Source organism: Mirounga leonina, unplaced genomic scaffold (assembly GCF_011800145.1).
Source record: "Mirounga leonina isolate KUSES-001 unplaced genomic scaffold, KU_Mleo_1.0 Mir_165, whole genome shotgun sequence".
Taxonomy (NCBI): domain Eukaryota; kingdom Metazoa; phylum Chordata; class Mammalia; order Carnivora; family Phocidae; genus Mirounga; species Mirounga leonina.
Genome location: NW_023270415.1, coordinates 23713505 through 23741430, shown reverse-complemented (window position 1 = coordinate 23741430; position 27926 = coordinate 23713505). Strand labels below are relative to the sequence as shown.

At 41.7% G+C, this 27926-nt stretch overlaps 1 protein-coding gene across 1 annotated transcript; it reads right to left on the bottom strand.

Annotated features, from left to right (window-relative positions):
• On the bottom strand, window positions 1–27754 carry RDH10 (retinol dehydrogenase 10). The gene is made up of 6 exons (XM_035011345.1): window positions 27193–27754; window positions 25335–25570; window positions 4791–4889; window positions 3410–3555; window positions 1485–1616; window positions 1–1381 (listed from the first exon to the last, which is right to left on the bottom strand). The coding sequence occupies exons 1-6, from the start codon at window positions 27479–27481 to the stop codon at window positions 1258–1260; spliced, it is 1026 nt and encodes a 341-aa protein (XP_034867236.1). The 5' UTR covers window positions 27482–27754; the 3' UTR covers window positions 1–1257.
• Window positions 27755–27926: the final 172 nt, after the last annotated feature.

Below are 27926 nucleotides of genomic sequence, written 5' to 3'. Positions count from 1 at the left end.
TAAGTTAATTCTTTAAATTTAATCAGTCCTTTATAAAACTTCCCAATTAATTAGTAAAAGGTGGCTTATTTTAATAGCCTTAAACATCGGTCGCTATTTAAACAAGACATTCTAAAAAAAAAAAAAAGCAATCACATAATAGTTTATAGTAATTTACAAGTGGATGGTATACATTTAGATACAGAGGTAGAAGTCCACTTTAACAACATTTCACTAAAACACATTTACCAAATTCAAGGCACAAAATAGTTTGCTTTACAAAAAAATACTGTAAAAATGTCAATTGCTGTTCTACAATGTGAATAAAACTTTCAAAAGAATCTTTACAACCTTCCATACGTACTCCATAGAATATGATTTTTTCCCCCTCACTAATCATAGTTGGCACAAAAATGGGGACTTTTTTTTAATGCAGAAGCTCCCATTTTTAGAAACTGTTCCTTTGCAGAGCTGCTATGTATTCTAGATAAAAGTCCATTCAAATAAATGAAGCACAGCAACTTCCTGAGGAAAGGGCACTTTCTGGATGCAGCAAAATTCACAGGTAGAAAATGTATGACCTTTGTGGATAACTAGGTCTCCAGAGGAATAGAGCCTTAAGGAAAGATTTCAGAGACAAAATTAAAAATTTGGCTAACACTTTAGTCCTTATGACTTTAAAAAAGAAACCTGATCCCTGTTAATGTAACAATCAAACATCATTTACTTCGAATTGATGGAGATTTCAAAATTCCTTTTTAAAAGAGCTGTACCCACAAACACCACAAACAGCCACACGGGCTTTGCAAAACTGAAACTTCGAAAACATGAGAAAATATAGCACTATCAGTCCTTGAAGTTGCAAGGGTGTCAATTGGCTAGAGTTTAATTACAGGAATTAATAAACTCTATGGAGATTAAAAAAAAAAACACCACACAGGTGAAACACACTGTCGTTATCATCTCTAGACTTTCTGCTCTTTAAGAAAAATAATGGTAGCCTGGAGACGTCACACAGTGCTTGTCTAAAAGATTTGACTCGTTTTAGGGTTCTGCCTCAAAGGACCCTGTTGGCAACAACGTAAGCTCACTTTTGCTGATCACATTTTCCAAGTATTCTAGTCGGTTAATTTGCACTTTATTTATTTTTTTAAAGTTGATTAAAAAAAAAAGTCAACATGGGTTTAGAATCCAGAGAATGTCAGTAATGCTGATGTGGATGAGACAAACACCTTGATCGTCTTCTGGTAGAAATGATATTCCGTACAAAAAAGATCCTTAGATGCCATTTTTCGCTTCATTATTGTTTGTGGCTTGTTTTCTTTGAGCAATAAACGGGTACATACACTTGTCTGCTCCTAGGAACCGATACATGCACACAACTGCTTCAAAAGGGAGGATGCTGAAAAAAGAAAGGGGTCTGTTAGTGAGTGCACTCCGGCTCTTGGTAGGTTCTGGGGGTGGGCACGGGGAGACCTGACCCAGGAGGGAACCCACAGAGTTACCTCTTCATGAAAGTCACGATGTACATGAGGCGGGGGGTGCAGATCATGGGCTGGTCGGTGAGGATGGCCTTCATGGCCTGCTTCACACAGTAATCAGGCTTCAGAGGGGGCAGAAAAGGCTCAATTTCTTTCCTGAAAGTTAAATATTAAAAAAATGAAATTAAGCGTAAACACAAAGCAGGGAAGACTGGAAATACACATCCAAACATTAACAGTGAGGTTATCTAAGTGTCAGGATCTTAGGTCCATTTTGTTTTCTGCATTGTATTTTTCTGTATTTTCCAAATTTTCCTACTATGAATATATTTTATTTGCATAGTCTAGAAAAGGGGTTAAAAAAAAAAAAGCAAAATTGGTCTGCTTTTCTGTAAGGTGAGACAATGTTTTTATTTTATTTTTTTTTAAGATTTTATTTATTTATTTGACAGACAGAGACACAGCGAGAGAGGGAACACAAGTGGGGGGGGGGGGGGGAAAGGGAGAAGCAGGCTTCCCGCCGAGCAGGGAGCCCGATGTGGGGCTCGATCCCAGGACCCTGGGACCATGACCTGAGCCGAAGGCAGACGCTTAACGACTGAGCCACCCAGGCGCCCCGAGACAATATTTTTAAAATGCCTTAAAATGTATTTCATATTATTTTTCTATTTTTTTCAGTAGAAAAAGAAGAGGGTGTCTGGCATAACAAACACTAAACCCAAACACGATACCAAACTTTTAGTGCTGAGTGTTGTTAGAATGATGGCGTGTAACACTGGCGTAACTTTTCTGAGTGAAGTAAGTCAGCGATATACCTTCCTGGATGCCCCAAGAGGGAAAACCAAGGTATTTTCTCTCAGGGGTCTCTGAAATAAAGTGCATATAGACATCCTACCTTCAGCTGAATTCATTACATGACACGTTGAAATAACCTAATAGTATAATTTATTCCTTTCACTTTTCATTGTCCCACCACAGCTTTGGACACCTGTCATATGCTAAATAGGAAGCAACTAAATAGGAAACAGGGCTCCTTAGACCCTAGGCAATTGGCTCTTAAGTATACAAGATGAAGAGACAAACCAACACACACACACATGTGCGTGCGCTTGGGAAAAGCGGCAGAGCTCAAGTCCGTTCCCAGTCCAGACTTGGAGTCAGCCAGAGATTGGAATGACTCAAATGGAGCTCCACCTACTTCACAGTGTGGCCAGCTTCAGGATGTGTTAAGAACGGCCCTGACCAACGGGGAACTGGTTCGGTTATCTACCCTTGCCTTGCAAATTCATCCAAGCAAAGATCTCAAGTAAGCATGTCTTTACAAGTATCCTTTTAATGATTCGTGGTTTTGTTTACTCTGCTAGTTCAAGTCAGACGTGACCTGACATTTATATTCCCATATGCCTCCTTTCAAAGTGTGTGGGTATTTTATTTCGTTTTTAGTAAATCTAAATAGTTCTTCTCATTCTGTTACAGTGAATCTACCTACATATACTCTCTGTGAAAAGAAAGCTCCCAAATCTGGAGGGCAATATTCAAAGGGCTTTTTAGAAGAAAGGCTTACTCTTTTGTGACAGTCACATTGTTTCATATCCAAATCAAAGTCACATTCATTTACCAACACTAATACTAAAGAAACAAAATAACTCCTAAGGAAGTAGCTTCTAAGGGAAACCCTGGATATTTATGTTTCCTCCTTGAAGGTACAAAGAGGCCAATTCCTGACTGATGCTTCCAGATTGACTTCCTCACATTAGTATCAGCATGGTACCAGACCCTCACTCGTTAATCTTATTCACCTGAATTTTACAAACCTTGATCAATGAGGTTTGTAACAGGTTTAATTGTCAAATGATAAAGTGCAAGATCCAATTCTACGTATTCTCCCAATATGGAAAGATGGTTTCTAAAACAGCTTTTTATCAGTAATAAGACAGGTTCTCACTGACCTGATTCGGCAGCCTCGGAACATGCCCGTGTCTACAAGGTAAGGGCAAACCAACGTTGTTTTAATTCCATCCTTTTCAGCAGCCTTTAACTCATGGCTCAGGGATTCGTGAAAACCCACCACTCCAAATTTACTGGCACAATAATCCTGAGTTAGAGGGGGAGAGAAGAGAAACACTGAGTATGTGCACAGATCTCCCACCAAACCGACCAAACCCAAGCTTCCCTGATCCTATTACTTTGGTTGCATGTTTGATACAGAAGGTTACAGGTGACTAAGCAAAGAAAAGGAAAGCATTTTCAAAGACAGATATCTGATGTGGTTCAGTGCAGAAATAATATTTTCAAAGCAACAGCAGAAACAGACGAACACTTTTTGCCACATCGACCAAGTATCGTATTACTTTGGGGAAGTTACCATAAAGGATTTTATAAAAGCTAACAAGCTGGAGCTAAAAATGGAGAGAGGTTCACTTTGAAGTGTCTGGAAAATTTACAAATGGTCTCTTGTTCAGTAAAGGAGAATGAAAATCCAGTTTGCTTCATTATCGCTAGGAGAGAAAGGCAAATCTAGCTTAGGTTATAAGTTATTATGATCTGATTTTCTCTTTAGGGTAAAGTAAAAATGGAAATGGTAAGTATACCTTGTAAACTTAAGCCAGACCTTAATCTAAGAGCACATGGTATAGAAAGTTCTTATCCCTTACCCCACCTTAAATGTAGGAATGGCAATGTAGAATGTGGAAGCCATCTATTCTGTGTCCTTTTACCTATTTGCATGGGGGTGAGGTTTTCAATTTTATGCTAGAAGCACCCAGAGGACAAACAACACAGAACGATATACATACACATGCTTTACTATTGGAATATGGTAAAGAGTGGGGTTTGATTAAGCCCAGTTCTGCAAACTTAACAATGCAAGACACCTCACATCCACCATAACCATCTCCTCCGATGGACTGATACAAGATAGTTCACTTTTGGCAAGTTGACCCAAACAGGACGTCAACCTTTGGCCTCACGTATCTGTTTCCCGGGGTACTGCCACTGCCCTCCACGGTTTCATTCTTGACCCTGTGCCTCCCCGCCATCATCAAGCAAAACTGCTAAGGAAAGTGGGGCATACCGAGGACTAGCAGTTCTACTACTTTTCCTGCTGCTGAGGCTTTGTCAAACTAGGGTAAGTGATTTTATGGCAGCAGGTATTAGAGGTACGCTTCAGCAGCTGGCCCTGGGCTACTGCAGAACATTCCACACACAGCACACAGGTCGAGCAGAGTGCTCTCATGAATGTATGGGCAGCAGGCACTCTTCGGAGGACTTTGGTACACTCGACACAAGATAAACCGATTGAAGGAAGGAAATGCTTTATATCTCACAAACCTCAACTCCAGCAGTACTGAACAATCCCAAGGAACTTGCAACTGTCACAATATGACCATGATTAATCTCCAGCATGGTAGGAAGAAAAGCCTTTGTGGTCTGAAAGAAAAGTAAGAGTAAAGCTTTAGAACAGACACTGTGAATTTCATTTAAAAGCCAATCCTACCTAATGTTTTAGCGACATAACGAAATCAGTTTTACCCACATAATGGTACATTTTCCAATTTGTTTCAAGATCTTACACATCTACTAAAAGAGACGATCCTTTGATTGTCTGGTTAGCATAACACCATATCATTGGTGTGGCAGGCCTATTAGAAGCCGTGACCAACAAGACCCGTAACACAAGAGTTTTGGGGGACAATCGCCAGAGATGAAAAGAAAGCCATTAGTCGAAGGCTCTTTATCACCTTTCAAGTGATAGTTATCTGCTAATCTAAACTACTCCCAGGTCAGGGATCTTTTTATGCTCATGACACTTTAACACAGCTATCTCACGGTCTGTGAGGGGCCTCCAGCTTACCCACGAATAAGTGCCTTGTATTAATGTCTCCCTTATGGCTATGTCTAAACAGGAAGAGACCCCCGAATGAAGAGATCGTCCAGCATCATCTTCCAGCATCCGAAGTTTTACCGAAGTGTACTAACAGGAGGTAGAGTATTTCAGGATGTAAAAATGCAGGATAAAAGTACAGGATCATTATAATGAGAAATGTGTCCTATGCTAACAGACAGGAGCTTCCAGCATTCTGAATGACCACACTCCCCTGGGGGGCTTACAGGGCAGTGACTTTCCCACAGAAGCAGGTACCCGGCCACTCAGTGTAGCTGAGCACGTGGCAGTTCCAGGGCAATAGACCCTTATTTCTTATTCACTAAACTCTTTCTTCCCCCTCTGGCTCTTTCACCTTCAAGACACAAGGCTGTATTTAAAAATAAAAAAAAAATTACTTCAAATTGCTTAAGATGATCTATTAACTACTCTACCAGGCTCCCAACAGTTTTATAACCTGCTTCTTAAAAGAAAGCAGCAAAGAGCAATCTGTCTACTGTTGAGTTATATCCCATTGCCAACACAGCTTCCCCATGATTTATGAAGTTAAAAAAACCCAAACAATACACAGTGGACTTAAAGAAGACTTGCATGCCCTTCTCTAAGGACTTCCTGGCTAAGGGATCACTGAAGTTTTGCATAAATATCTGATTTGTTACAATAACTTATGCATGTACAAGATCAAAAACAGTCACTCCATTTATTTTGAAGTTTCTCCGCATTCCAATCCATGATGCACACAGTTGCCAGATGAATGTCTGTGACGTGTCCCAAGGTCTTTCCCAGTCCGACTCCTGATCATCACGCAATCCCCCTCACCACCGACTCATACCCCATCTGTCTGGGCCTCCTCACTGTGGTTATCCAGGGCACACTTATTCTCACCTGTGAGGTTTTACCCATGAACTCTTCTCTTCTCTGACAATCTACTCCCAATGCCCTCATACGTAATTCAAAGTATAATATTAATCACATGTTTACAAAGCCTCTTACACTTTTCAATGTGCTTATGTTACAGGGGCTTCCAAATAATTCTTTACTGAAGGTGTTGAGCCTTTATGTAATTCTACACCACCTTGACTTTGTATTTCTTTAAGACATGGTCAGTACCATTTGCAATTATACGTTTTGTGGTATTTTGATTTTAATTGTTTATATTTATTTGCCCAGCTGCCTCAGACTAAGCTGGAAGATATTGACTATTTTTTCAAAGATTATGGGAGGACTACTACCCTGTGATGGGCACTGTGGAGGAGAGAATGTGAATAACATTCCTTGTGAACTTTGGAGACCTGGCTTACTGCTGGAGTGTCTTTCTTCCAAGAGACATATGTTTCAGCTGGATTTTACTTCTTTGCAGAAGTGGGAATGGTTAGGGTAATTAGGATAGTAATTATTATTTTGGTGTGCTTGTTAGCCAAAAAAGGCAAGAACTGGTACTTTAGGTAATTATATGTTCAATTTAAAAAAAAAAAAATTTTTTATTGTTATGTTAACCCCCATACATTATATCATTAGTTTTAGATGTAGTGTTCCATGATTCATTGTTTGTGCATAACACCCAGTGCTCCATGCAGAACGTGCCCTCCTCAATACCCATCACCAGGCTAACCCATCCTCCCACCCCCCTCCCCTCTAGAACCCTCAGTTTGTTTTTCAGAGTCCATAGTCTCTCATGGTTCGTCTACCCCTCTGATTTCCGCCCCTTCATTCTTCCCCTCCTGCTACATTCTTCTTCTTTTTTTTTCTTTCTTAACATATATTGCATTATTTGTTTCAGAGGTACAGATCTGAGATTCAACAGTCTTGCACAATTCACAGCGCTTACCAGAGCACATACCCTCCCATTATATGTTCAATTTTAAGCTCTACATCTTATATATGGCCATCATATCACAAAACTGCAATAAAGTAACATCATAAAGAAGGATATATATTCCAATTTAAATAAGAAAACATATCCTTAAGTAATCAAGTCTGTAAGTCCTCTTTTAAGTATCTGGTTAACTGTTCCCAGGTTAGCTAAAAAAAAGTATAAAATGTATTCTTGATGCGACTCAGAGATCATTTCTCAGTATTAAAAGTTTGCCTAGTCTTGAAAGACAGGGATAGATTTAGTACAAAGGATCCTACCGTTAAGTTCTTAAGTGGGGAGTCTCAATATTAAATCCCAAGAAATTACACACAATATAGAACACCAATAAGAACTTGCTGCTTAATTACCTGGCGAGTCCGCATCCCTGATCCTGTTTTTTCACATCGCCAGTGACCACTCGCTCTAGCTGGTGGCTGGCCCTGGCTGGAAACACATGGGCACCGAGCAGGTTGGTGCTAATGACTTCCCCGGACTCATGTGCGATGCTGCTGCCTGCAGGTGTTAAATGACTAATCCAGATCCCCAGTACTACATAAAGGTAGGTGATAGAAGATTAACAAGTTCTTAACTGTTTTTTAAGTTTAATTTGTTGCACGGTTCTGAAACTGATTAATGACCCCTCCCGTTTTCCTGAAATTAGTTTGTGGTATTAACTTACTCCTTCAACGATTATTTCTTGAACATCTATTACATGCAGGTACTGTTTTATGATCTGGCCAAGCAATGACGGCTAAAATGGGAGCTGATTCTGTGCTTGTCTCTAAGCAGAATTTACATTTACCAGCACTTAATTGTGTTAAATCAGTATATCAAGTATAATAGTTCTAGTTTATGCACAGGGTACTCTGGCTGCATATTCTAAAAAATGTGACTTGGGTCTGCTTTCCTCACTCCCTGCCCTCCCTCCAATTAGTTTGGAGGAACATTTAAGCTACTGGTTTTGTATTTAAAGGAAAAAAGAAACAAAGAGAAGGGAAACAAAAGAATCCAAATATGGCTTAGTGACCAAAATCTTCTCCAGTTGTGGGCTGTAAACATTTTTCCAGGAAATATGCTTCACTTTGAGTAACTAAGTAAAGTGTGACACAGTTTTGTTTTAATATAAAGCTTTCTTTAGAGAGGGAGAGTTAAAAAAAAAAAAAAAGGCAGTGGCAGGGCAGTGTCTAGTTTAAAATGTGATTTCTTTGCCTAATAAGGGACAAACACAGCTTTCTGTATAAATGAAATCCAACGTGTCACTGCATTTTCTACATCCTAAGACAAAGGCCTATATTCTTTGTTTAGGAAGTGCGCCGATCATAGGTCTAATACTACAATTACAACAACGGCTACCCATGTTGAGCACAACAAACAAGGTTCAGGAAACTAGGAGCTGAAAAAAGCCATCCAAGGCCAGGGTCAGCCTGGGAACGCAGACTCATTGTCTTCTAAGGCTGGGGTCAAACACTCAGCTCCTACTGTGTGCCAGGCAAGCCTGGGATAAGAGCATTCACATTAGGACATTCGGGTTTCTTTTTAAACTTGGGTTTTCAGGGCTCACCCTGGAGCCGGATCCACGTGACTGAGCACGAAGGCTGTTAATCATTTCCTTTGCTGCCTGAATGCAGGCGAGCAATTACTGCTCCCGCTGTATCTCCACAACCCCAAGTCCTGCCTTATGTCTGGGGCACATTACCAAATAAACTTTGATCAACACTCATTCTATCCCTTACTTTACAGGAAAAATGCTATAAATAGGTGGCTAGAAAAGCATCACATTTTCAGGAATTTTCCCAAGAAACCTGACTAGTTTTCTTTTCTAATTACTCTTGCCCTCAACAGTCTGGTAGATGACATCTGAGATACAGCATATTCCGTCCCTGACACAGTTTGACAGCACAAAGAAATCTGGCACTTTGCAATGAATTATTAATGCGCACAAATATTGCAGCATGTACGAGATGGGGACCAGCAAAAGGTGAAGTGCTAGTTGCCATGACACCAGTCAGTTCAAGCTAAGGTTCATGATCTTTAACTTTGTCTCAAAGAGTCATTAAAAGAACATCAAGGGCAAATCTAAGCGCACACCCAAATGGCTTAAGTAGAAATTCACGCGTGTGCTGCCATCAGTGAATCTGAGAGGGGCAACTCAGATCACTCACCGAACGCCTGGACTGCCGTGTTATCTTCACTAGAAGGATGGATTACTTGGATCACAAGTGACCACCTAGTACAATGACCTCTAAAGTACAGAGTTAGTTGGTGCCAGAGGTGGCTGGCAAGGTTAGCTAGATGCTTAACCTAAGCCAGAGAACTGCACTCCATCGCTGTGTCCTTTTGTTCAAATGTCTGTGAAACAGAGGAGGCCTTACAGTTCTTCATCAGGAAAAAATGGCTGACTCTTGATCTAGGGGGGGGTCTCAGAGTCAGCAACCCATATGCACTAATTGGTATGGTCAGTGGGAGAATTTAAAGCTGGAATGGACCTAGGGATCACTTTATCTGCAAAAAGAGAGCACTCGTACTAATGAACTCTGGCTAAAAAGTGTGGAGATAGACCTTTGCACACCCATGAGTAATTTTATCACAAGACTCCCAATACCATAATCGGCCACCAGCTGACTGGGTTGCTATGTGACTAAAAAGAAAAAAAAGAAGGCGGGGGAGGACATTGAAATGGACCCTGACATTCTTATGAAACATACTTAAGTCTAATGTCGCTATAGCTCCTCAGGGTTCCTCTTCAAAGCCCTGGGCACTTTGAAAGATAATGTAAAGGTCATATTTCTAATATGAACAAGAATTTCTTAAACAGAAGTGTGACTGGACATAGACATGACATGTCCTATCTCGAGAAATCTTTGAAAGTTAGGTTTACGCCAAATTAACTTCCAACAGTTCTAACCCTCTAGATCATTCTTGGTGCTCTTAATGACACACTGGGATGCAGGGCCTGCAGCTGCACTGTCAGGGCAAATTAGCCTAAAGTTAAACAAAAGAGAATGTGAAGAAATGTGGTATCCGGCAAAGTCTGGCTTTGAAATGTTTGAGACTGATGACATTTTAAAGGTGTAGCTAAAACACCCAGAATGTGTTCTCTGTATTTGTAAGCCATTCCAGGTTAATGGACACCAAGGAAAAAGCCAAGTTAATTTCTCGAAGAAGGAAAAGGCCCCATACCGTACTTTTGTGTGTTCATGTAACTGTCTTATGGTCAATTCCAGAAAAGGCATCTTTTAAAAAGAATCCTTTTAAAATGTTTAATTCTCATTTGAACACCCAAGAAACAGGAGACTTTTGTTTCTAAGGAGGGCCATAAATCATATTATGATGGGAAAAGGATTAACACCATCAGCACATGTATAATAGTTTTCTGATGTGTAAGTATTTTCAGAATCTCCAAATAAGAGCAGTATATAAACAATCTGAGAAAAAAGAAACCCAAAAACGACAATCAAGACTCCACTGAACAAAGAACATCTAACTGGACATCCTTATAGTACCCCTCCAAGTAATTCAATAATTCTACTTGGTGTTTTGCTCCTTCTGCCTCTGTTGCTACCAGAGTAACTTATCTTTATCAGAATCACAAAGGAACGTACTGTTTATTTACAAGGCTAAAATGACATCTGGTGGCACTCTTCTCTGAACACTCAAGTCACTGCTCCTGGAAAACTGTGATTCAGTAGTACACACTATTGAAGGCTCTGTGCAAATAGAGGGAACGGTGTTAAAAAGGCGAATAGGATAGGGGCACCTGGGTGGCTCAGTCATTAAGCATCTGCCTTCGGCTCAGGTCATGATTCCAGGGTCCTGGGATTGAGCCCCACATTGGGCTCCCTGCTCAGCGGGAAGCCTGCTTCTCCCTCCCCCACTCCCCCTGCTTGTGTTCCCTCTCTCGCTGTCTCTCTCTGTCAAATAAATAAATAAAATCTTAAAAAAAAAAAAAAAAAGACAAATAGGATAAATCATTAGCGTGTTTAAAGATGGAAAAATGGTGACATACCCCCAAGCTAACCTGGGAAAGGAACATATGGCTAGATAAATCCTCTTAATTCTGTAGATCTAAAGGCTATCTGCTTAGTAAACATACTGACCACCAAACTAAGAAATTTCACTTTGACCACAGAATGTGATAGTTGAAATTTTTCACTAAAAAATTATCTTTAATTAGGAAGTAAAAACTAAATCTATACTTGCTAGCAATGTACTGACTTTAAATCTTTTAGTTGCATTTGACAGCACAAATTCTGAAATTCATGTAACTGAATGACAGCTTTTTTTCCCTCTTTCCTAGTTGGGTGTGTTTGTGGAGACAGAAAAGTCTCCCGACAAACTGTGCAACACAGCCCCAAGACAGTGAAGCCTGGAACTACTCTCTCAGACTTCACAAAATCTCCTATCAGATTGACACATACCGCTCTGTCTTTAGCCAAGAGGAGAGACTACAGAGTATGTCCTAACTATTGAATTCTTACCAATGTGACATCTACCATACTTTTATTATTTTGAGGCTACAGGGATTAGTGTAATACTTGAAGGCATCAGCAGTTAATGCTTAACACACATGCACTGGTATACTCCTACAGTTCCCCTACAACCAAGAAGCTAATAAAAGAGCTAGGCTTTTCAAAGGAACACCTAGATGATGACTCCATTAATTATCAGCAAAAATAAATGCTTCATTAACTTGCCTTCCCACTGCTAATGCATGGGATGAATCTAGCCCAACGCAGCCACTCAGACATCGACATTCCCTTGCATTTTAGGGTTTGCTAAGCAGAAATACCAGAAAGGAGGTGACTGAAAACTCAATCTGTCTGGAAAGGATACTGGTCTTTGGAGTCCAAAAACCACATGGTCCCAGCTGCCAATCAACTAACCATCCTTGTTACTTGACCTCTTTGAATCTTGATTTTAACTCATTTGTGAGACAAAAAGAGGAGGTTCTCCAAGGTTTCTTTGTTCAAAGATGTTATGACGACTTACGTCCAATAATTCTTTCTTCGATTCCTACCACGCATTGGAAATACAAGTTGTAACACTGAGGTGTACCTTGCATAAGACTCTCGTAAATGACTCAGCAAGGTATCAGGTCCATTAGTGCAGAGGCCAGCAGCTGGTGAACAGTAAAAATCTGTTCATTAAACATTTATATGATGTCATGACTCTGCCTTTTAAAATAAATTAACTTGAATTCATGCCTCTTACATATTAACGAAGTTACACATTCTCTGCAAAATAATCATTTTTCTGTGTTTTAGAGTTCATGGAAGTTCAGGATGTTAAAAGAAACTGAATGCTGAACACAGTTTCTGAAGTGCTGTTTTCCTGGACCCTCCCCCTGGCTGAGCCCTAGATCATCAAAGGAGTGTTCCATGATCTTCTTCAAGCTCAGGCCCCTTTCCCTATTTAATAACGCTTTATAGAATAATGAAAATAACCCACAAAATTGCAGCCAAATAGTCTGCTAAACATGTTGTCATTAATCCCTTTGCTTTGCCCCAAACTCAAATCACATCCCAGAAACTGTAATAAAGACAGATCTTCCAAAGGGCAGAGGCTCCGGTTCTGCTCTAGTGACTAGTAACCACTTCCATGAGGCATAAACACTGCACACAAGCTCAGCCACTGCTCAGGCCATCTGAAGGGGCAGGACTCCTTTGTCCCTTCTCCCCCATTCCAACAGCATAGCCCAACAGTGTCCTCAAGATCACCTTCCATCATCCTTTGTATTTTGTATGTCTGAACAGTTTAAATTCTCCCTCACTTCCTAGTTTGCTTACTGTGGAGTCTTTAAAAAAATTATAAGATTGCGGGGCACCTGGGTGGCTCAGTCGGTTAAGTGTCTGCCTTTGGCTTAGGTCATGATCCCCGGGTCCTGGGATCGAGTCCTGCATCGGGCTTCTTGCTCAGCGGGGAGCCTGCTTCTCTCCCTCTGCCTGCCGCTCCCCCTGTTCGTGCTCACTCTCTGTCTCTCTCTGACAAATAAATAACATCTTAAAAAAAAATAAAAATTAAAATCTTTACCTAAATGAAAGGTAAAATAATCAAGAGGTCACTCCTGAAAACTTATTTGATTCTTAAGCTTGCACGGTAGCAACACAGAATTTACTCATTATATATGAGAGTCTGAGGGGTACCTATATTGTATTAGGCACTGTTAAAGAGAAAACTTTGTGAACCTCTGAAAGAACATGCACAGTAGCAAATCAAGTTCCATGCAGTCCAGTGATGATTTTTTCTAAGCTTTGGTTCTCATAGCATAATGACATTTTTCTAGGTTCGGAAGGCATCCTGGGCTTTAAAAAAAACCTCACAACTTAAATTTGGGCTCAAAAGCCTATTAGTTTTGGTTTATATGTCCATACCTTCGAACTACCACTCCACTACTAAATTAAGAAATATCTTCAAGGACAGTAATTGCAGATCCAGCAACTGGTCTGGCATATTCTAGCTTCCTCATGGGAGAACAGTACTAAAGTGGAATAGAAGACAGCAGTAATCACTTGTCAATCACAATTCTGGCTAAACCACCTAAGACATTACTAAATTGTGAAAACTAAAAAGGAAGACTTCCCCTTAGGTATCGCAAGTGTATGAGACACCATGCCCTCTGTTATCCAATACTGGAAGCCAACGATACGCCAGGGGCCAGGAGTGGAGGAAGGGGGTATACACAACAGGCAAGGTGGTAACTTACTCCCTGGGTGGGAAGAATGTAGCTCTTCACTGCAGGGTCTTGACTTTGTTTCATGATGTTTATGGCTTTGGAAACTCCACCCTGGGGACAGCCACCAAGGGGAATAGTGAGCAAGATAGCACCTGCACTCTTCCTTTTAGATACCAGACCGGAATCCAAAAAAAAAAAAAAAAAAACCCTAGACTAGGATTGGAACACAGAGTGTGTGGTCTGGCATTTTTCTTGTCTATGAGATTCCTAAAGGGCTGATTAGCTCAGGAAAGAAAAACAAAAAGGCAGCAGGAAGAAGAATATTGAGAAAGTGGAAAGGAAAATGCATATTCAAGACCAGTTCCTCTTCAAACTCTGATGTGCCAAAGAATCACCTGGGATCTGGAATCAACTAGATTCTGATCCAGTAGGTCTGGGAGGGGGCCTGAGGGTCTGCTTTTCTAACGTGTAGCTTGCCTGGTGATGCTGTTGATGCCGCTGCCCTGGCCCACAGGCTGAGCACAAGGTTCTAGGGTGGGCTGGGGACTCTGTCTACTTGAAACCTTAAGTGGCCTCACATCAATTTCTCCTAGAAACTCAGCAAAACGGCAAGATTTCACTACCCTCTAGCCTACCCGTGTTCTCTGAACCAGCATATTAGAGGTTGGGAAGCCCCACTCTCCACACCCTTTCCCCAACAATGTTTATAAGCTAAGGGCTGGTTCAAACCAACGTCAAGCTCACCCAGAATCTTCTATGGACAACTATGAGAGTTTACGGACAGATTCTCTGTATATTTGCATTGGATCCATTTTTAGCACTAGCAAGCCCCTCTGCTGTGGTTTGAATGCTTGTGTCTCCAAAATTCATGTTGAAATCTAATGCTCATTGTGATGGGTTAGAAGGTGGGGCCTTAGGGACCCCTCAGGAATGGGACCAGTGTCCTTCTAATAGAGTCCCCAGAGAGGCCTCTCACCCCTTCTGCCGTGTGAGGTTTTAGCAGACAGCGGTCTACCAACCAAGTGGGTCCTCACCAGACTTGGAATCTGCTGGCACCCTCATCTTCTTGGACTTCCAACCTCCAGAATAGTGAGACATACATTCCTGTTGTCTGTAACACAGCCAGTGTCCAGCATTCTGTTCTAGCAGTGCAGATGGACTAAATGGACTAAGACACCCCAGAGCCATTAGAACAACCTCACAGATGCAGATCGAGGAGGCTTCAATGTCCTCTCCCCACATCCATAGAGGCTTTGAAGGCTCAGCTTTCAAGACAGGGCTTTCAGCCTTAGCCTTTACCTGTTCCGTTTTTCTCATTTACTTTCTGAAGCTTTCATGCTTTGGTAAGCCTGCGAGGAAATCATGCGTAGGAAAAACTTAGCCCTTTACAAATCAGATGCTTGGGCCATTAAGTTTGGACGCCATCAACTGGGCAAAAGTGCATCATTTTGAAAATCCATAATTAGCATTTCCAAAGGAAAAACTTATGGAGTTACCTGGAATTCTAATCCCATAAGATTATTATGTAACAGAATAAAGGTTTTATACATTCTAGGAGATAAGCTTTTACAAAAAAATAACAACAGCAAAAAACAAAAAACTAAAGCCATCCTGTTACTGACATTTTGGTAACAAGTATTTATAGAACTTTGTGCAGCCAATCCTTGTTGAAGTGCCCTGTTTATTCGCTTTTTGTGTCCAGCTTGTCAGTGTTGACATGTGAACTAGGAAAAGCAAGGAAGCTAAGTGACCAAGGATATCCTACAGTCTTCTCAATTAAGTAACCACCTCAGATGTGAACCATGGAAAATTACAGAAAAAGCATGGAAAAACACATGAATTGGCCTGTAGTAATAAAATTCTAATGTGGTATTGGCTCTTTAGTCTAGAATTTTACATTCTTGTCTAATTTATGGAGCAAACTTTCTGGTGGTATTAAGCTAGGTGTTCATTAGTCATTGCTAAATGAACTATGCTAGTAAAAAAAAAAAAAATCAACATTTGAAGGTGGATTCTTTCATTATACCAAAGAGCAAAAGCATAAGTGACTCATAGGAAAATCTACTAGGAGCTTTGAACATGTAACCCAGGTGAGTATTTGTAGAGATTCTAAACTACAGTCCTAGGATAAGGGACTGGGTCCTAGCTTCTTTCCCCAGGGGTGACCTTAGGCAATTCCTATAACCTCTCTCGTTTGTTTCCTCATCCATAAAAATGGGGATAATGGCTTTACTTAATTCAGAGTTGCTTTGAGGCTCAAATGAGAGAAGAGTGTTTATGAAAGGGTCTGTAAAATTTAAGTGCTATATAAAAGTACGGTAAATGCACTCCAGGCTCATTAAGCATATATTTATAGGCTCTTTTGGTTATAAGTGCTATCTATTTTTGGTTATATTGTTTCTTCAAGTTTCTGCAATACCTGGTTCTTCTTTTGTACAGCTCCCAGGCCTCCCTGCCCTCCAGGCAGTGCCAGACTACGCTTCCGGCAGAAACCCACTACCTGACCACCAGAAGAAGCCTCAAAACCATAGTGCTGAGCAGCTGCTTCGGCTGCCCAACCCCTTTCATCCAGAATCCTAGCCGATGCTGGGAAACAACGCTTTCCAGTAACACCTCTTCTCTAATCCTTTCCTTTAGTCCTCTTTTACTAGGAGCAGGCAACAACAGTTTTAAAATATAAATTATAACGCTCAACAGAGAAGAGTCCAGCAGACATAAAAATACTAAAAGTTAGCACAGAACTATTTTAAGGTAATTTATTATACCTGATGTTTCTTTTTCCCAAGAGACTGTAGAACTATCCCATTTTTAAAAATCCTTGAGAAATCAGTAGGGGGCAGTATGTTAAGTGCAATTTGCAGGTGGGAAAATTCAGGCTTTGAATTTTAAGTTTCACTTGTCCTCAAAATACCCATGTGCTTACATAAGTTACACCACAAATATTTTCCCACTTACACTGATTTGGGAAGTGTTATTTTGAGCCCCATTGTTTAGAATAACACTAAGAAGCTGAACCTTGTTAATATTTAAAAATTCCAGTACTAAGCTATTTGAAAGAAAGGCAAGAAACTCGTATTTTACGCAAGCAGCAAATGAGAAACACCACGGTTTCCCCAAACCAAAACCAAAAAAACCACACACAACAAAATACAACCTTTACAATGTTAACACAGTTGCCATCTTTTCACACATAACTTTGTGTGATCTTTGAGTTTCACAGACCAAGTAATGTTTTGTTTCCAAATGTGAATTCATTGTAAGTGGCTTGTCAGTTGCGCTAATTTGACAGCACTCAAGGTTGCGGCAGTAATTGCCCTCACTTGTTAAATATTCTAGCAGCATTTGCTGCAGTGTTGAAAGTTTTATGATCATTATGAGAGGATATTCAATTTTTCCCCGTGGTTCACTTAATTTTAGTTTCAGAGCATTTAGGAAAATGGTCCCTGACAGGTGTGAACTTGAGTTTTAAGAGAATTGACAAATAAAGTAAAAAGAAAAAGGAATTCAAGAATGGGCCATGTTGGGTAAAATCAAGTAAACGATGTTAGCATTGCTCGTGTTGAAAGGCATACCCTCCAGTGCTGGGATGGCGTAAGCCTGCAAACCCAGGCGGACGGGGACTGACGGGCTGGCCAAAAGTGTCAGGGTAATCGTGATTAAATCCCAAGGCCATGCTCTGACAAACTTTACTCTGCACAATGGTATCTTAACAGTGTTAGGTCACAACACAGGGAAGTTCCCTAAGGCTGCCCTACCACAAGGACTGGCTGTATGCTCTACCTGTCCACCCAGTATTTTCAAAGAAAGAATTACAAGATTCCATTCTCTGGGTTATTTTCCCATTACGTTTACAAGAGGTCGCAGCCTAAAAGGAATTTTTTAGGTCAGTTAATAGAAACTATAAGAAAGGGTTAGTTCTGTGAATAGCTAACTCCTATAGTAAATTCTGAGATAAAAAAATCACTAATTAAACCAAGAGAGATTAACACATTTTAATCGGATCCCCAGAATTCCGGGCTCAAAACATCGGATTTAACTCATTCAGTTGATACAGGGAGTAGTTCCTTATTTCTTAAGGACTATCAGAGTTTGTCATACTCCAAAGATTAGCTACAAAAGGCCCTTTATCTTGGGAAAATTACTGCTTGTGAGTGCAGGAGGAAATAAGATACAAATCCACCCTGCCAGGACACCCCCTAGTGGAAATTCAGCATAGTACAATTTGGGGTTCCAAAAACATCCTGGGTATTTAGGACTTAAACAGTGGCTCAAATTGGCTTTTTCCAGTCTGTTGGCTATAACTGCACCATAGTAACGAGGCTTTTATTCACTGAGCATTCTAAAACAAGCAAACAAACATGTCATCTACACATCTATCCATATAGGCCGGTATCTGGATTAAATGGAGGCAAACTGGCTATTTATCATAAATGAATGAGGCTTAATTTTAGTTTCTGTTTCAGAAAGTTCAGATGAGTCTGCTATTAATATTCCTTAACTGAAGGAACTTAAAAAAAAGGGGTTTCCTACTTTATTTTTTTTATTTAAATTTTAGCTAGTGAACATACAAGGCATTTCCTACTTCAAAAAATTATTCTAAGTCCCAAATGAGGTTATTAAACTTCTTGAAAATAATTTTATTCAAGTTAACTAGAGTCAATTCACTAGAATTTGCCAAAGATTTTAAAAATCTGAAAAATGGTTAGGGTAAAAACAAATTTAAGGGCAGAGAATAAATCGGGAGAATGTGAACAGTTCAGTATTTGGCCATGGGGCTTGTAGCTCTTCTCTAGGCCCCGGTCACCCAATCCTGCAATAAATGGCTGAGGACCCCACCTGGGGAACACTCCTCCATTCAGCCTTTCTGAAAAAACTATTCAATCAGTGTTAGCACAGGTTAAAGAATGCTTTCACTTTGACGTGTCCTATAGATTAATTTCTACTATGCTACCTACAGATAATGGATAAAGTCCTAGATGTAGAAATAACAAGGGAGAAAAGAACAAACACCAACTTCGCTTCTAGGAATCGAGATAAATAGCACACAATCAAACAAGAGTGGGCCATTCCCCGAACTGGGACTTTTAAACTTTTAAACTACTCTACAAGGACCGCCCCTTTAATCCATAAAGATACCATTAAGTCAACATGAAAGTATTTTGAATATTTTCTCCCTCTCCCAGAAGTAGTGATACATGTTTAAAATATTCAACTTCTTTTGTCTCCCAGTAAGACAGGTCTCAGGTGGCAGAACAGCCGAGTGCACAGGGCTCCATCAGGGCACAGTGAGGTGTCCAGCCCACCCGGAGTTTAGGGTTGACCAGGAGATATAATAGGCGATGAATTTGGAAGGCAGGTGGAAATCAGCTTTAGAAGATCTAAGCTGCCATGCTAATGAGCTTGGACTTCATGCTGTGAACAATATGGCTACCCAAAGGTTTGGAGTAGGTTCTTAGCATAATCCTTAAGCACGCATGTAATAAATTCGAGTCTGCTTAGATAACCATAGGTTGAAGAGCAAAAGCTGGGAACGGGGAAAGAAGTTCAGAGAACTTTCTTTCCAAAGTCCAGGCAAGAGGTGATGGAAGCACAGGGGAGGACACAGGACTGGGAAGGAGGGGATCAAGTACATGGTAGCAACACAACAGTCAGGACCCATGGATGTGGGTAGGATGGAGAATTAAAGATACTGCTGATGTTCCCAAGCCTGGTCCTGGCCATACCAGGGGATTCAAGAAGGGGCAAAAAGTTCTGAAACTTGTTGATTCTAGGGAATGAGTGAAACAGCCAAGATAGTTGTGTGAACTTGGGAACTATCTCAGAAATCAGACGAAGCCACTGAAATCAACAAATTACCCCGCTAGGGGTACACAGTGAGAAGAAGTTTGAGCATGTAGTACTAGTCATTCCATCTCAGAAGCAGGGAGGCCGAGAGGACTGGGAAGACAGAAGAGAAGCAGGAGAAAGTGGGCTTATCATGGAAACTAAAGGCTGGAGTTTCAGAGATGGTTAACAGGATCACATTCTGTAGCAAGATGAAGCTGCACACTGGGTTTGGCAGTGAGGGGGGCACTGCTATTTCTTCATATGATCTTGGCTACTTAGCAATATTTTCTAAACAACTGAGATAACCGGACACAAGTTCAAACACACATCAAAGATGTTGCAAAGATTTTTATAGGATGGTGCCCTGCTCATACCAGTTACGTAAAGTGACATTTTATCATGTCATAGATGTTGATTTCTAGTAGCAATAGAAGCAATTTGGGCCTACCATGTAACCTACCAAATTTAGAAACTCGATGTTTAAGGGGCAGGTGATCTTATTTTGTGTTAGGAAACAAGGCTATGAAAAGACCCTGTCAGGGATACAGTCCCAAGTATCCGAGTAGTTGCTACCTGAGAGATGTTTTTAAATGGTACCACAAGAATTAATAAGATAAAGCATGCTTACTCCATGTCAATTTACAGTTCAGTTCAAGACCTAGAAAGTCTTCCTGAAGCTTGATTATTATGCACATGATATTTATTTAACAACAGAAGCCAGTTCTAGTGTAGACTTAAAAACTGGCCGTGAATTCCAACTTTTTAGTAGCTATCCTAAGATAGGAAAATAATACTTCATAAAGTATATGGTATAACAGTTCTTAATATTATGGTTTGAAGGAGGAAGTACTGGCCAAGTAGTTTTATAGGAATACCTAATGATTTTTTTTTTTTTTTAAGATTCGAAATCTAAGAGGCCTCGAACAAAACTAGGTTTCTCTAACCAGAGAACAATACAGCATTTGAGATTAGAACCCAGTAAATCACACAGGAACTTAAACATTAATGATTAGGGACCATTCATGAGATCTTAGGTACCATAGCACTAATGTCTTTAAGTGCTACATTACTCAGATCTAGCTGGTGGGCTTTTACTTTTCCTGGATGGATTTTAACTAAAGAGACTTTAGACATTTGGATATAGATAAATGCCTAATTCAGTAATTAGTATTTTAAAACTGTGAAACCTTTTAAGTTAAGTGGTCTATTAATTAACTACCAATTATCTTGTCTGACTACCATATCAATAGAAGTAAATTACCGACTAGCTATTTGACAGATTTAGCCCTTTACCGTGCAAAATTTCTTCAGAACATAAAAGGCCTGGAGTTAAATGCTTTGGCTTCCCCCCTTTGGTTAATCAGGGATCAATCTGCTGCTCACGTATAAAGGCCAAATGCAGCTCTTTGGTCAAAAAGGATCTACAGATAAACTCTGTCTTGTAAAAGTAGCAAGGTAAGATTCTTAAAAAATAACAAGCAAAGCAATATTCATGTTTTGGGGAAAATACAGGCTTGCAATTCCTGTATGGAGGCCAACTTGCCACATTTCAAAGGAGACGAGCAAGGTATTTTCAAGCTTTTGTATCACACAGAGCCACAGAGAGCGCCTAAGTGAATGGGTGCTATGATTATGCCAACATTAAAGTGCATTGCATTGCATACATTCTTCTTGGTCTTGTGCTAACCCTGACGTGAATGTTGCACAACAGATTATACTAACTGGAGCCTACCCCAAACCTATCACTTCTTGACTGGTGACCAAGAGAAGGCTCCTAGGAGAGCTGCTGGTGATAGAGGAATCCTGGAAGGTGGAAGCATCACAGCAGACTGGAGGGCTGTGTAGAACAATGCTGAGCACAGCCAAAACTTTCAATGTGCAGGGAAAGAAATCGTATGAGGTTAAGAATCAAGGAGGGAATTGCAGTGGGAATCCTCTCCTTGAGGCCCAGCCATTGGGATGTATGAATGGTTGCCATACATTCGATTTGAGCTTGATTCCAACTGGGTTATCAACACCAGCCTTCTCAAAGTCGCTAGCCTCGCATCAATGAGCAGAGTTAATACACTACAGTAAATGTGAGCACGCGGGTGGGGCAGGGAGAATGGAAAAATTGTGTAGCAAAACAAAAGGAGATACAAACCATTATGAATGTGAGCCAGCCCCATTTTGAGATCTCCTCAGTCTTGCACGGCATTGAGTTAGTTCACCATAAGGCTTACCTTTTGATATTTCAGAAGACAGGCTTCTGTGAGCATCCTGAGTAGGTGATCTTCTGAATCTTTAAGCAGAAGTCTAGCCTATTGAACACTCGTTTATTGACTGTTCATTGAGTCTTAGGAGTGGAGTTCTATTCCAAGCAGGGGAAAACAAATAGGAAGAATAGAACAAACTGCCTTCAGACAGCTTGCCATCTATTTTGGAATTTCAGGGCACAATGCATAAAAAAAATTATACCAAAGAGCACATACTATGCCACAGAGGGTGAGAATGAACAGATGCTGCAAGAGATTAATGGCAAGAAGAGAGAAAGCTTTAGACAAGCCATTTAACTGCAGCTTCATCAGAAAACAAGGGATGCAACAAAATTAACTCTAAGGATCCTTGTAGCTCTAATATGCAACAATGCCAGACAAGGGCTGGAGTGGGGAGGGAAGACTGTATTAGGAAATGTGCTAGGCCTTAAAAGGTACAGGAGTGGAGGAAGAGGGTCTTGAAGGCAAAGGCAGTAGTAGAAGGGTTTGGAAGTAGGAGCGCCCTCAGCTTTTCAGTGGAAGTCCACATGGTTTTCTATGTCATTGCACAGGACTTTAACGCTGAGTCAGGATCAACATACCATTCAGTATTTTATGAAAACAGAGAGCAACTGCTACTTACAAGTCTGGCTCAAGACTACCCATTCAAATGACTAAATGACTCTTTGCTCAGCTGATCTACTTTTTAAATAAAATGTATGGGGCAACTTCTTCTTCCCACCCAGATACAGTAAAAAGACACACTGGTTATTTTCTTTGGAAGGAAAACAGCACATGCTAATGTATCTTTAGACAGTTGTTGCAGACATTTTTGCCTAAGAGGACTACTGGAAGGGAAGATGAATTCAGGTAGCTCTTACATCATTTAACACCCCCCCCCAACCACCAAATCGCTGTAAAAATTATAGTAAGTCTTCTTCTAAATTTTAGTTGCTAGAACTCAATTTCTTTTTTTTCTTTTTTTTTTTTTATTCATGAGAGACAGAGCGAGAGAGAAAGGCAGAGGGAGAAGCAGGCTCCCAAGGAGCAGGGAGCCCGATGCGGGACTCGATCCCAGGACCCTGAGATCATGACCTGAGCCGAAGGCAGACGCTTAACCATCTGAGCCAACCAGGCGCCCTTTAGTTGCTAGAACTCAATTTCTTAAAGGGTTTGTCAGGCTCGGCAAGAAGTCAGAAATTCCAACTCTAAAATGAATTTTCTGACTCAATATTGAAAATAAATTCTTCAGTTTAGATGCTTAGGGGAAAAACAGCTGGAGAATTCAGGAGCCTCCCATATTTTAATATGAAGTGACGTCATTACTGTCAAGGCTTCCAAGAACTCCCTAAATTGTGTAGTTAAGCAACATCTCAAAGCAAAGTAAGGACTCTGGGAAGGTGGTATGTTCCTGCTTAGTATATAGATTCAATTCCACAATAATTTTTCTATTGGAGATTTGATTCAATTTTCTCCTTAGGTTTTAGAAAGTAGTCTAATGTTAAGATACAGTTTATCAACTGATGTGCATTTTCAAAGCCAAAGCTATGGATTTTCTGTGCTTAACACACTCTCAATTAGCTCTCATTTTACAGAATGTCTAGTGAAGAGAGGCTGCTTTCCTCTTAAAAGTCTTTAACTGCAGATGATTGTATGAGTTTCTTTAAAAGTGTGGTTACATTTGAAATTTTATAATTCAGCAAAATAATCATGCAGAAAAAGTAGACAAGATGGCTAAACTTTAGAGCATCGTTTATATTTCAGAAACCGAGGGTCATCTCAAAGATTATTGGAAAAAAAACAGTCCTGGTGTTGGTGGTCCGCAACTAGCCTGCCAATGGCTGTATATCTATTTAAAGATGACAGGTTGACTAAAATCAACTGGAGTTTCTAAGGCAGCTTCATCCTTACCATTCCACTATGAAAACTCCAAGTCCATCTGCAATTCACATATGTCTTATTTCAAATGGTGGTTGTTTTACTCAGAATTAAAAATACATAAGATTCTTGATAAACCATATTGCCAAGTTTATTCATTTGTACCGGCCTTTACTCACCTGATCCACCCCCTTGCCACTTGCTCTTATGGACCCCATGGCAGCAAGGACTTCTATTCAGTTCCCCACCCCCACTGCACACAACACACACACACACACACACACACACTCTTTCTCTCTCTCACACACCTATGCACACGCCCACATGCACAAGCACACTTAAATGCCCCCAAACTGTATTTGGTAATCACCTTACTCATTTAAAACATCCATATGAGTTAGCTCATATCACTTGTGTGTTCATTTCTAGAGGTTTGGAAATGAATTAAATAAAGCTCATGTTTTAAAATAAAACATTAAGCTTCTTTCAGGATCAGAGAAATGGTTTGATGTTCAAGGAACAACATTTGAGTAAGTACTTCTAAAGCCAGATTAAGTTTTTAAGCAGTTGCTAAAAAATTAATGAGGTTTAATGTGACCTATTTAGAAGAAACAGTTCTTTGTTGTGTTCCATTAGAAGGCTAATCCGCCTATGGAAAATACAAAAACGAAAATCCTATCTCCTTACCCTTTCTTTATTGGCTCTTACCTATCTACAACAGTAAAGGGGAATTACTGTGGAGGAAGAAGAGAATAAAGAAGGTCAACAGGGTAGTTATAGGGGAGAACTTCGCAGCTACCATTATTGGAGTTTAGCTGAAAAATTGGGGTCCCCAGAGCAAGAAGGCCCTCCTTCCCTCTCATCCTTAGATGTTGTAGTAGCTCTGATGGTTAGAAGCTGATGTGGTTTAAGTCCCTGGTTCCCCAAGTCTCACAGTCCTCCTGCCCCTTACATAGTGACTCTGTGGTCCTATCAGGGTGACCTCTGTTCTCCTAAGAGAGGCATCTTGTAAGCTGAGAAAATTCTGAGATGTACTCCATCAGGACAATGCCACAGACCCTGTGGATGGTCAGTGGATGTTAAGTGACTGCCAGGGTGGCCTGACCACTCCCAATGGACCACAAATGCTGATCTCAGAATCTCTGGCACTTTCTAAAATGTGGCTGAGCAGTAATTTGGAAGCCTAAACTCTGACTTCAGGAATTCATAAGAACAAGCAAGGTTTTACAAACTCAACGGAAAGTAAAATAAACAAGCCCAGGGTTTTATGCTCCCTCTTGTTATTTGTATGGCAATCTTTCAAAACTAGTTCAAAATGTTCAGTCCTTTACCCTCTTCAGAAAGACTGCATGGGACAGGGCAGAAAATAATTATTTGACAGTAACTGGCCATACAGTGTAATTTACCACGAGGAAGTAACAAATGAGAAGGAGGCTGTCTCTCAGGCTGGTACTGAAGTCGGGCTCCTTCCCAACCTTCTCACTGAGGAGGGCCTAGTAATAAAAACAAGGATGTTTATATTTACCCAGAAGTGTGCGTGGCAATTGACCATCATGGTTCTCTCAATGAGCTCATCGGGACATTCCAGAAGGTGATGCCCAGAGACCACGCCGGCATTATTGACCAGGACTGAGACCTCGCCGACCTCCTTGCGGACTCTTTCCGCCGTTAGGTAGACATTTTCCCTCTTTCCCACATCACAGGTGTAGGTAAAAACCTGCAAGTTACAGTGGGGCAGAATTTCTTCCTCACCATTCCCAGCTGTCCTCAGAAGTCCAGATGAAGGGGAAAAAAAATGGAACAGAGAAGGGGGTGGGGGGTGCAAAATGTGAGTCACATGGCAATCAGTAGGACAAAGATCACACAAAACAAAAATACTACAGTGAGCTTCACATTTCTAACACCCTGAGGCTTGCCAATGACTGAACTTACAGCTGCCTTCCTCCCCCAAAAGTCTTTGGGAATTATAGCAATTTACTAGATAACTTTGCTTAGGGGAAAATCATGTAATTGTGACAAGCCCCATACAAGTCAGACCTCATGGGATCAGCTTCCTGGAGCTAAAGACACCTGGAAAGAACTGATCTCAGCCCAGAGAGTAACAACCCCCCCTCGCCCCAAACACAAACACTACACACTCCTCTCTTTTGAGGAATAGTGGCCAGAACCGGCTTTCACTCTTAGTACCAGCACCCTCAAAATGGAAACTCTCCTTAAGGCTCACAAATCAAAACTGTAGTTGACAATCTGAAGTCATCCAAAGCCAAGAAATGAACCTAAAGTTTCTCATGAAAGAATGGAGATCACTGGTTTGTTCTAACTGGAATAGCTGAGCTCTCCTAAGAAGCACCTCACATAAATCAAACTTAAAGGTAAATATGCAATTTTACCACATAAGATCTCAATTTAAAAACCAAAATTCTCTTTCCTGGTTTTTGAATACCTTTCTCTCTTAGGTTTTGGAAGGGAGCACAAAAATCTGTATTTGCTACCCCTCCATACCACTGTTGAAAATGTCACATTTTTGACCTTTGATTTTCTGACCTAAAAGGCAGGTGCCAATAGTTTTGGTGAAAAATGATCGATACAGGGCAGGGGTGGTGTCCCAAGTTAATCTTCTCAGTATAGTTCATATGTTTTCTCTGGAAATGAAAAATTTTATCAAAGAGTAAGAGCCATTATCAAATTTCTTAGACCAATATTTATGGCTGGTTATGGTCTCCGCTTTGGCTTTAAAAAAAAAAATCTCAGATTCAGATTATTCTATAAATACACAGCGAGGCAGATTTCCTGAGGTTATCAAAAACATGAAATAAGTTTACAGTGAGGCTTAAATCTTCCAAGCGCTTTGAAAGAGGTAGGACATCTTTCAATCAGGCTGAGTATATAACTAGAGCACTTACTTGTCTCTGGTGAAACAATGTTAATTATTTTCTTGTGGCTAAAGTTATAGTGAAATCATCAATGCTGCCCGAGCCTCAGCGGTTCAGACCACAGTAACATAGATACAGGCATCAGTGGAGTGTGAGAACAACTTCCCAGACACTTCAGTTCCCCACCGCAAACGGGAGTGAGGCATTTCTTTAGGATTCAAACCTGTGCTAGCAAGTTCCCTCTGCCTTCCCTATCCTCAAAGCGTTTAGGAAACCCGACATTCGTCCCCAGAGAGACAGGACCTCCGTAAAGACGGTTCACCCCACCTTCCCGTGTTCTAAAACAGAGGTGACCGTGTTCCTTTCTCACGGGGCAAATTCCACTCGCAGGAGACGAGGGGGTGGTTCTCTTCCTCGAGAGCGGGGCTGACCCGGGCAGTGGGGTTTCGGGCCCTCCCGGGGTCGGCTCGGGGGTGGGGAGAGGCTTGATCCGGCGCAGGTCCGAGTTACCTTGCAGCGCCGCGGCGTCGGCCGCCTCCAGGTCGCGGTAGATGTGGCGCACCATGCCCGCGGTCTCCTCGTTGCTCTGAGTGTTGATGTCCCAGAGCACCAGCAGCGCCCGGCGCCGGGCGAACTCGAGCGCGAAGAGGCGGCCCAGGCCGCTGCCGGCGCCCGTGATGAGGCACACCTGGCCCGCCACGCTCTTCTCCTTGGGCCGCACCAGCCAGCGCGCCGCGGCCAGCACGAACGCCCAGAGCACTTTGAAAGTGACCACGAAGAACTCGACCACGATGTTCATCGCGACGCCCGGAACCCCGCGCGAGTCCAGCGTCCGCGTCCGCGCCCACCCCGCTCAGGGCAGCCCGGCTCCCGGCCCCCCGGGCGTCTGTCAGAGCCGCCGAGACCAGAGGGCTGCGCCCCGCGCCCTCCCTCGAGGTGCCCTCCGGGCTGGAGTGCGCGGCGCCGCTCCCTGCTTGCGCGGGGCCACTCCCGCCCGGGCTCGGCGCGGTGGCCCCGGGCTGTGCCCGCCGCGGCAGCCGCCCGGCTCGGCGCCTCCTGCCGGCGGCCGCCCGCCCGTCCCGCAGCGCCCGGCCGGCCGGCCGGTCGGTCGGTCGGTCCCGCTGCAGCGGCGGTGACAGCCGCGAGTTAGGCGGCGCGCGCTGCCCTCATGGCCAAGCCGCCGCCGCCCGAGCGTCCCCGGAGCCGGCGCGGCGGCTCCCTCTCACCCCGGGGGAGGGGCGCGC

Excerpts from the sequence above, each read along its gene's own strand:
- RDH10 (XM_035011345.1), bottom strand. The coding sequence starts at position 27,481 with ATGAACATCGTGGTCGAGTTCTTCGTGGTCACTTTCAAAGTGCTCTGG. Across the intron at positions 3,556-4,790 it reads TCAGTACTGCTGGAGTTGAG|GATTATTGTGCCAGTAAATT; the intron begins GTTTGTGAGATA and ends CCTCTAACTCAG. Across the intron at positions 1,382-1,484 it reads ATCGTGACTTTCATGAAGAG|CATCCTCCCTTTTGAAGCAG; the intron begins GTAACTCTGTGG and ends TTCTTTTTTCAG.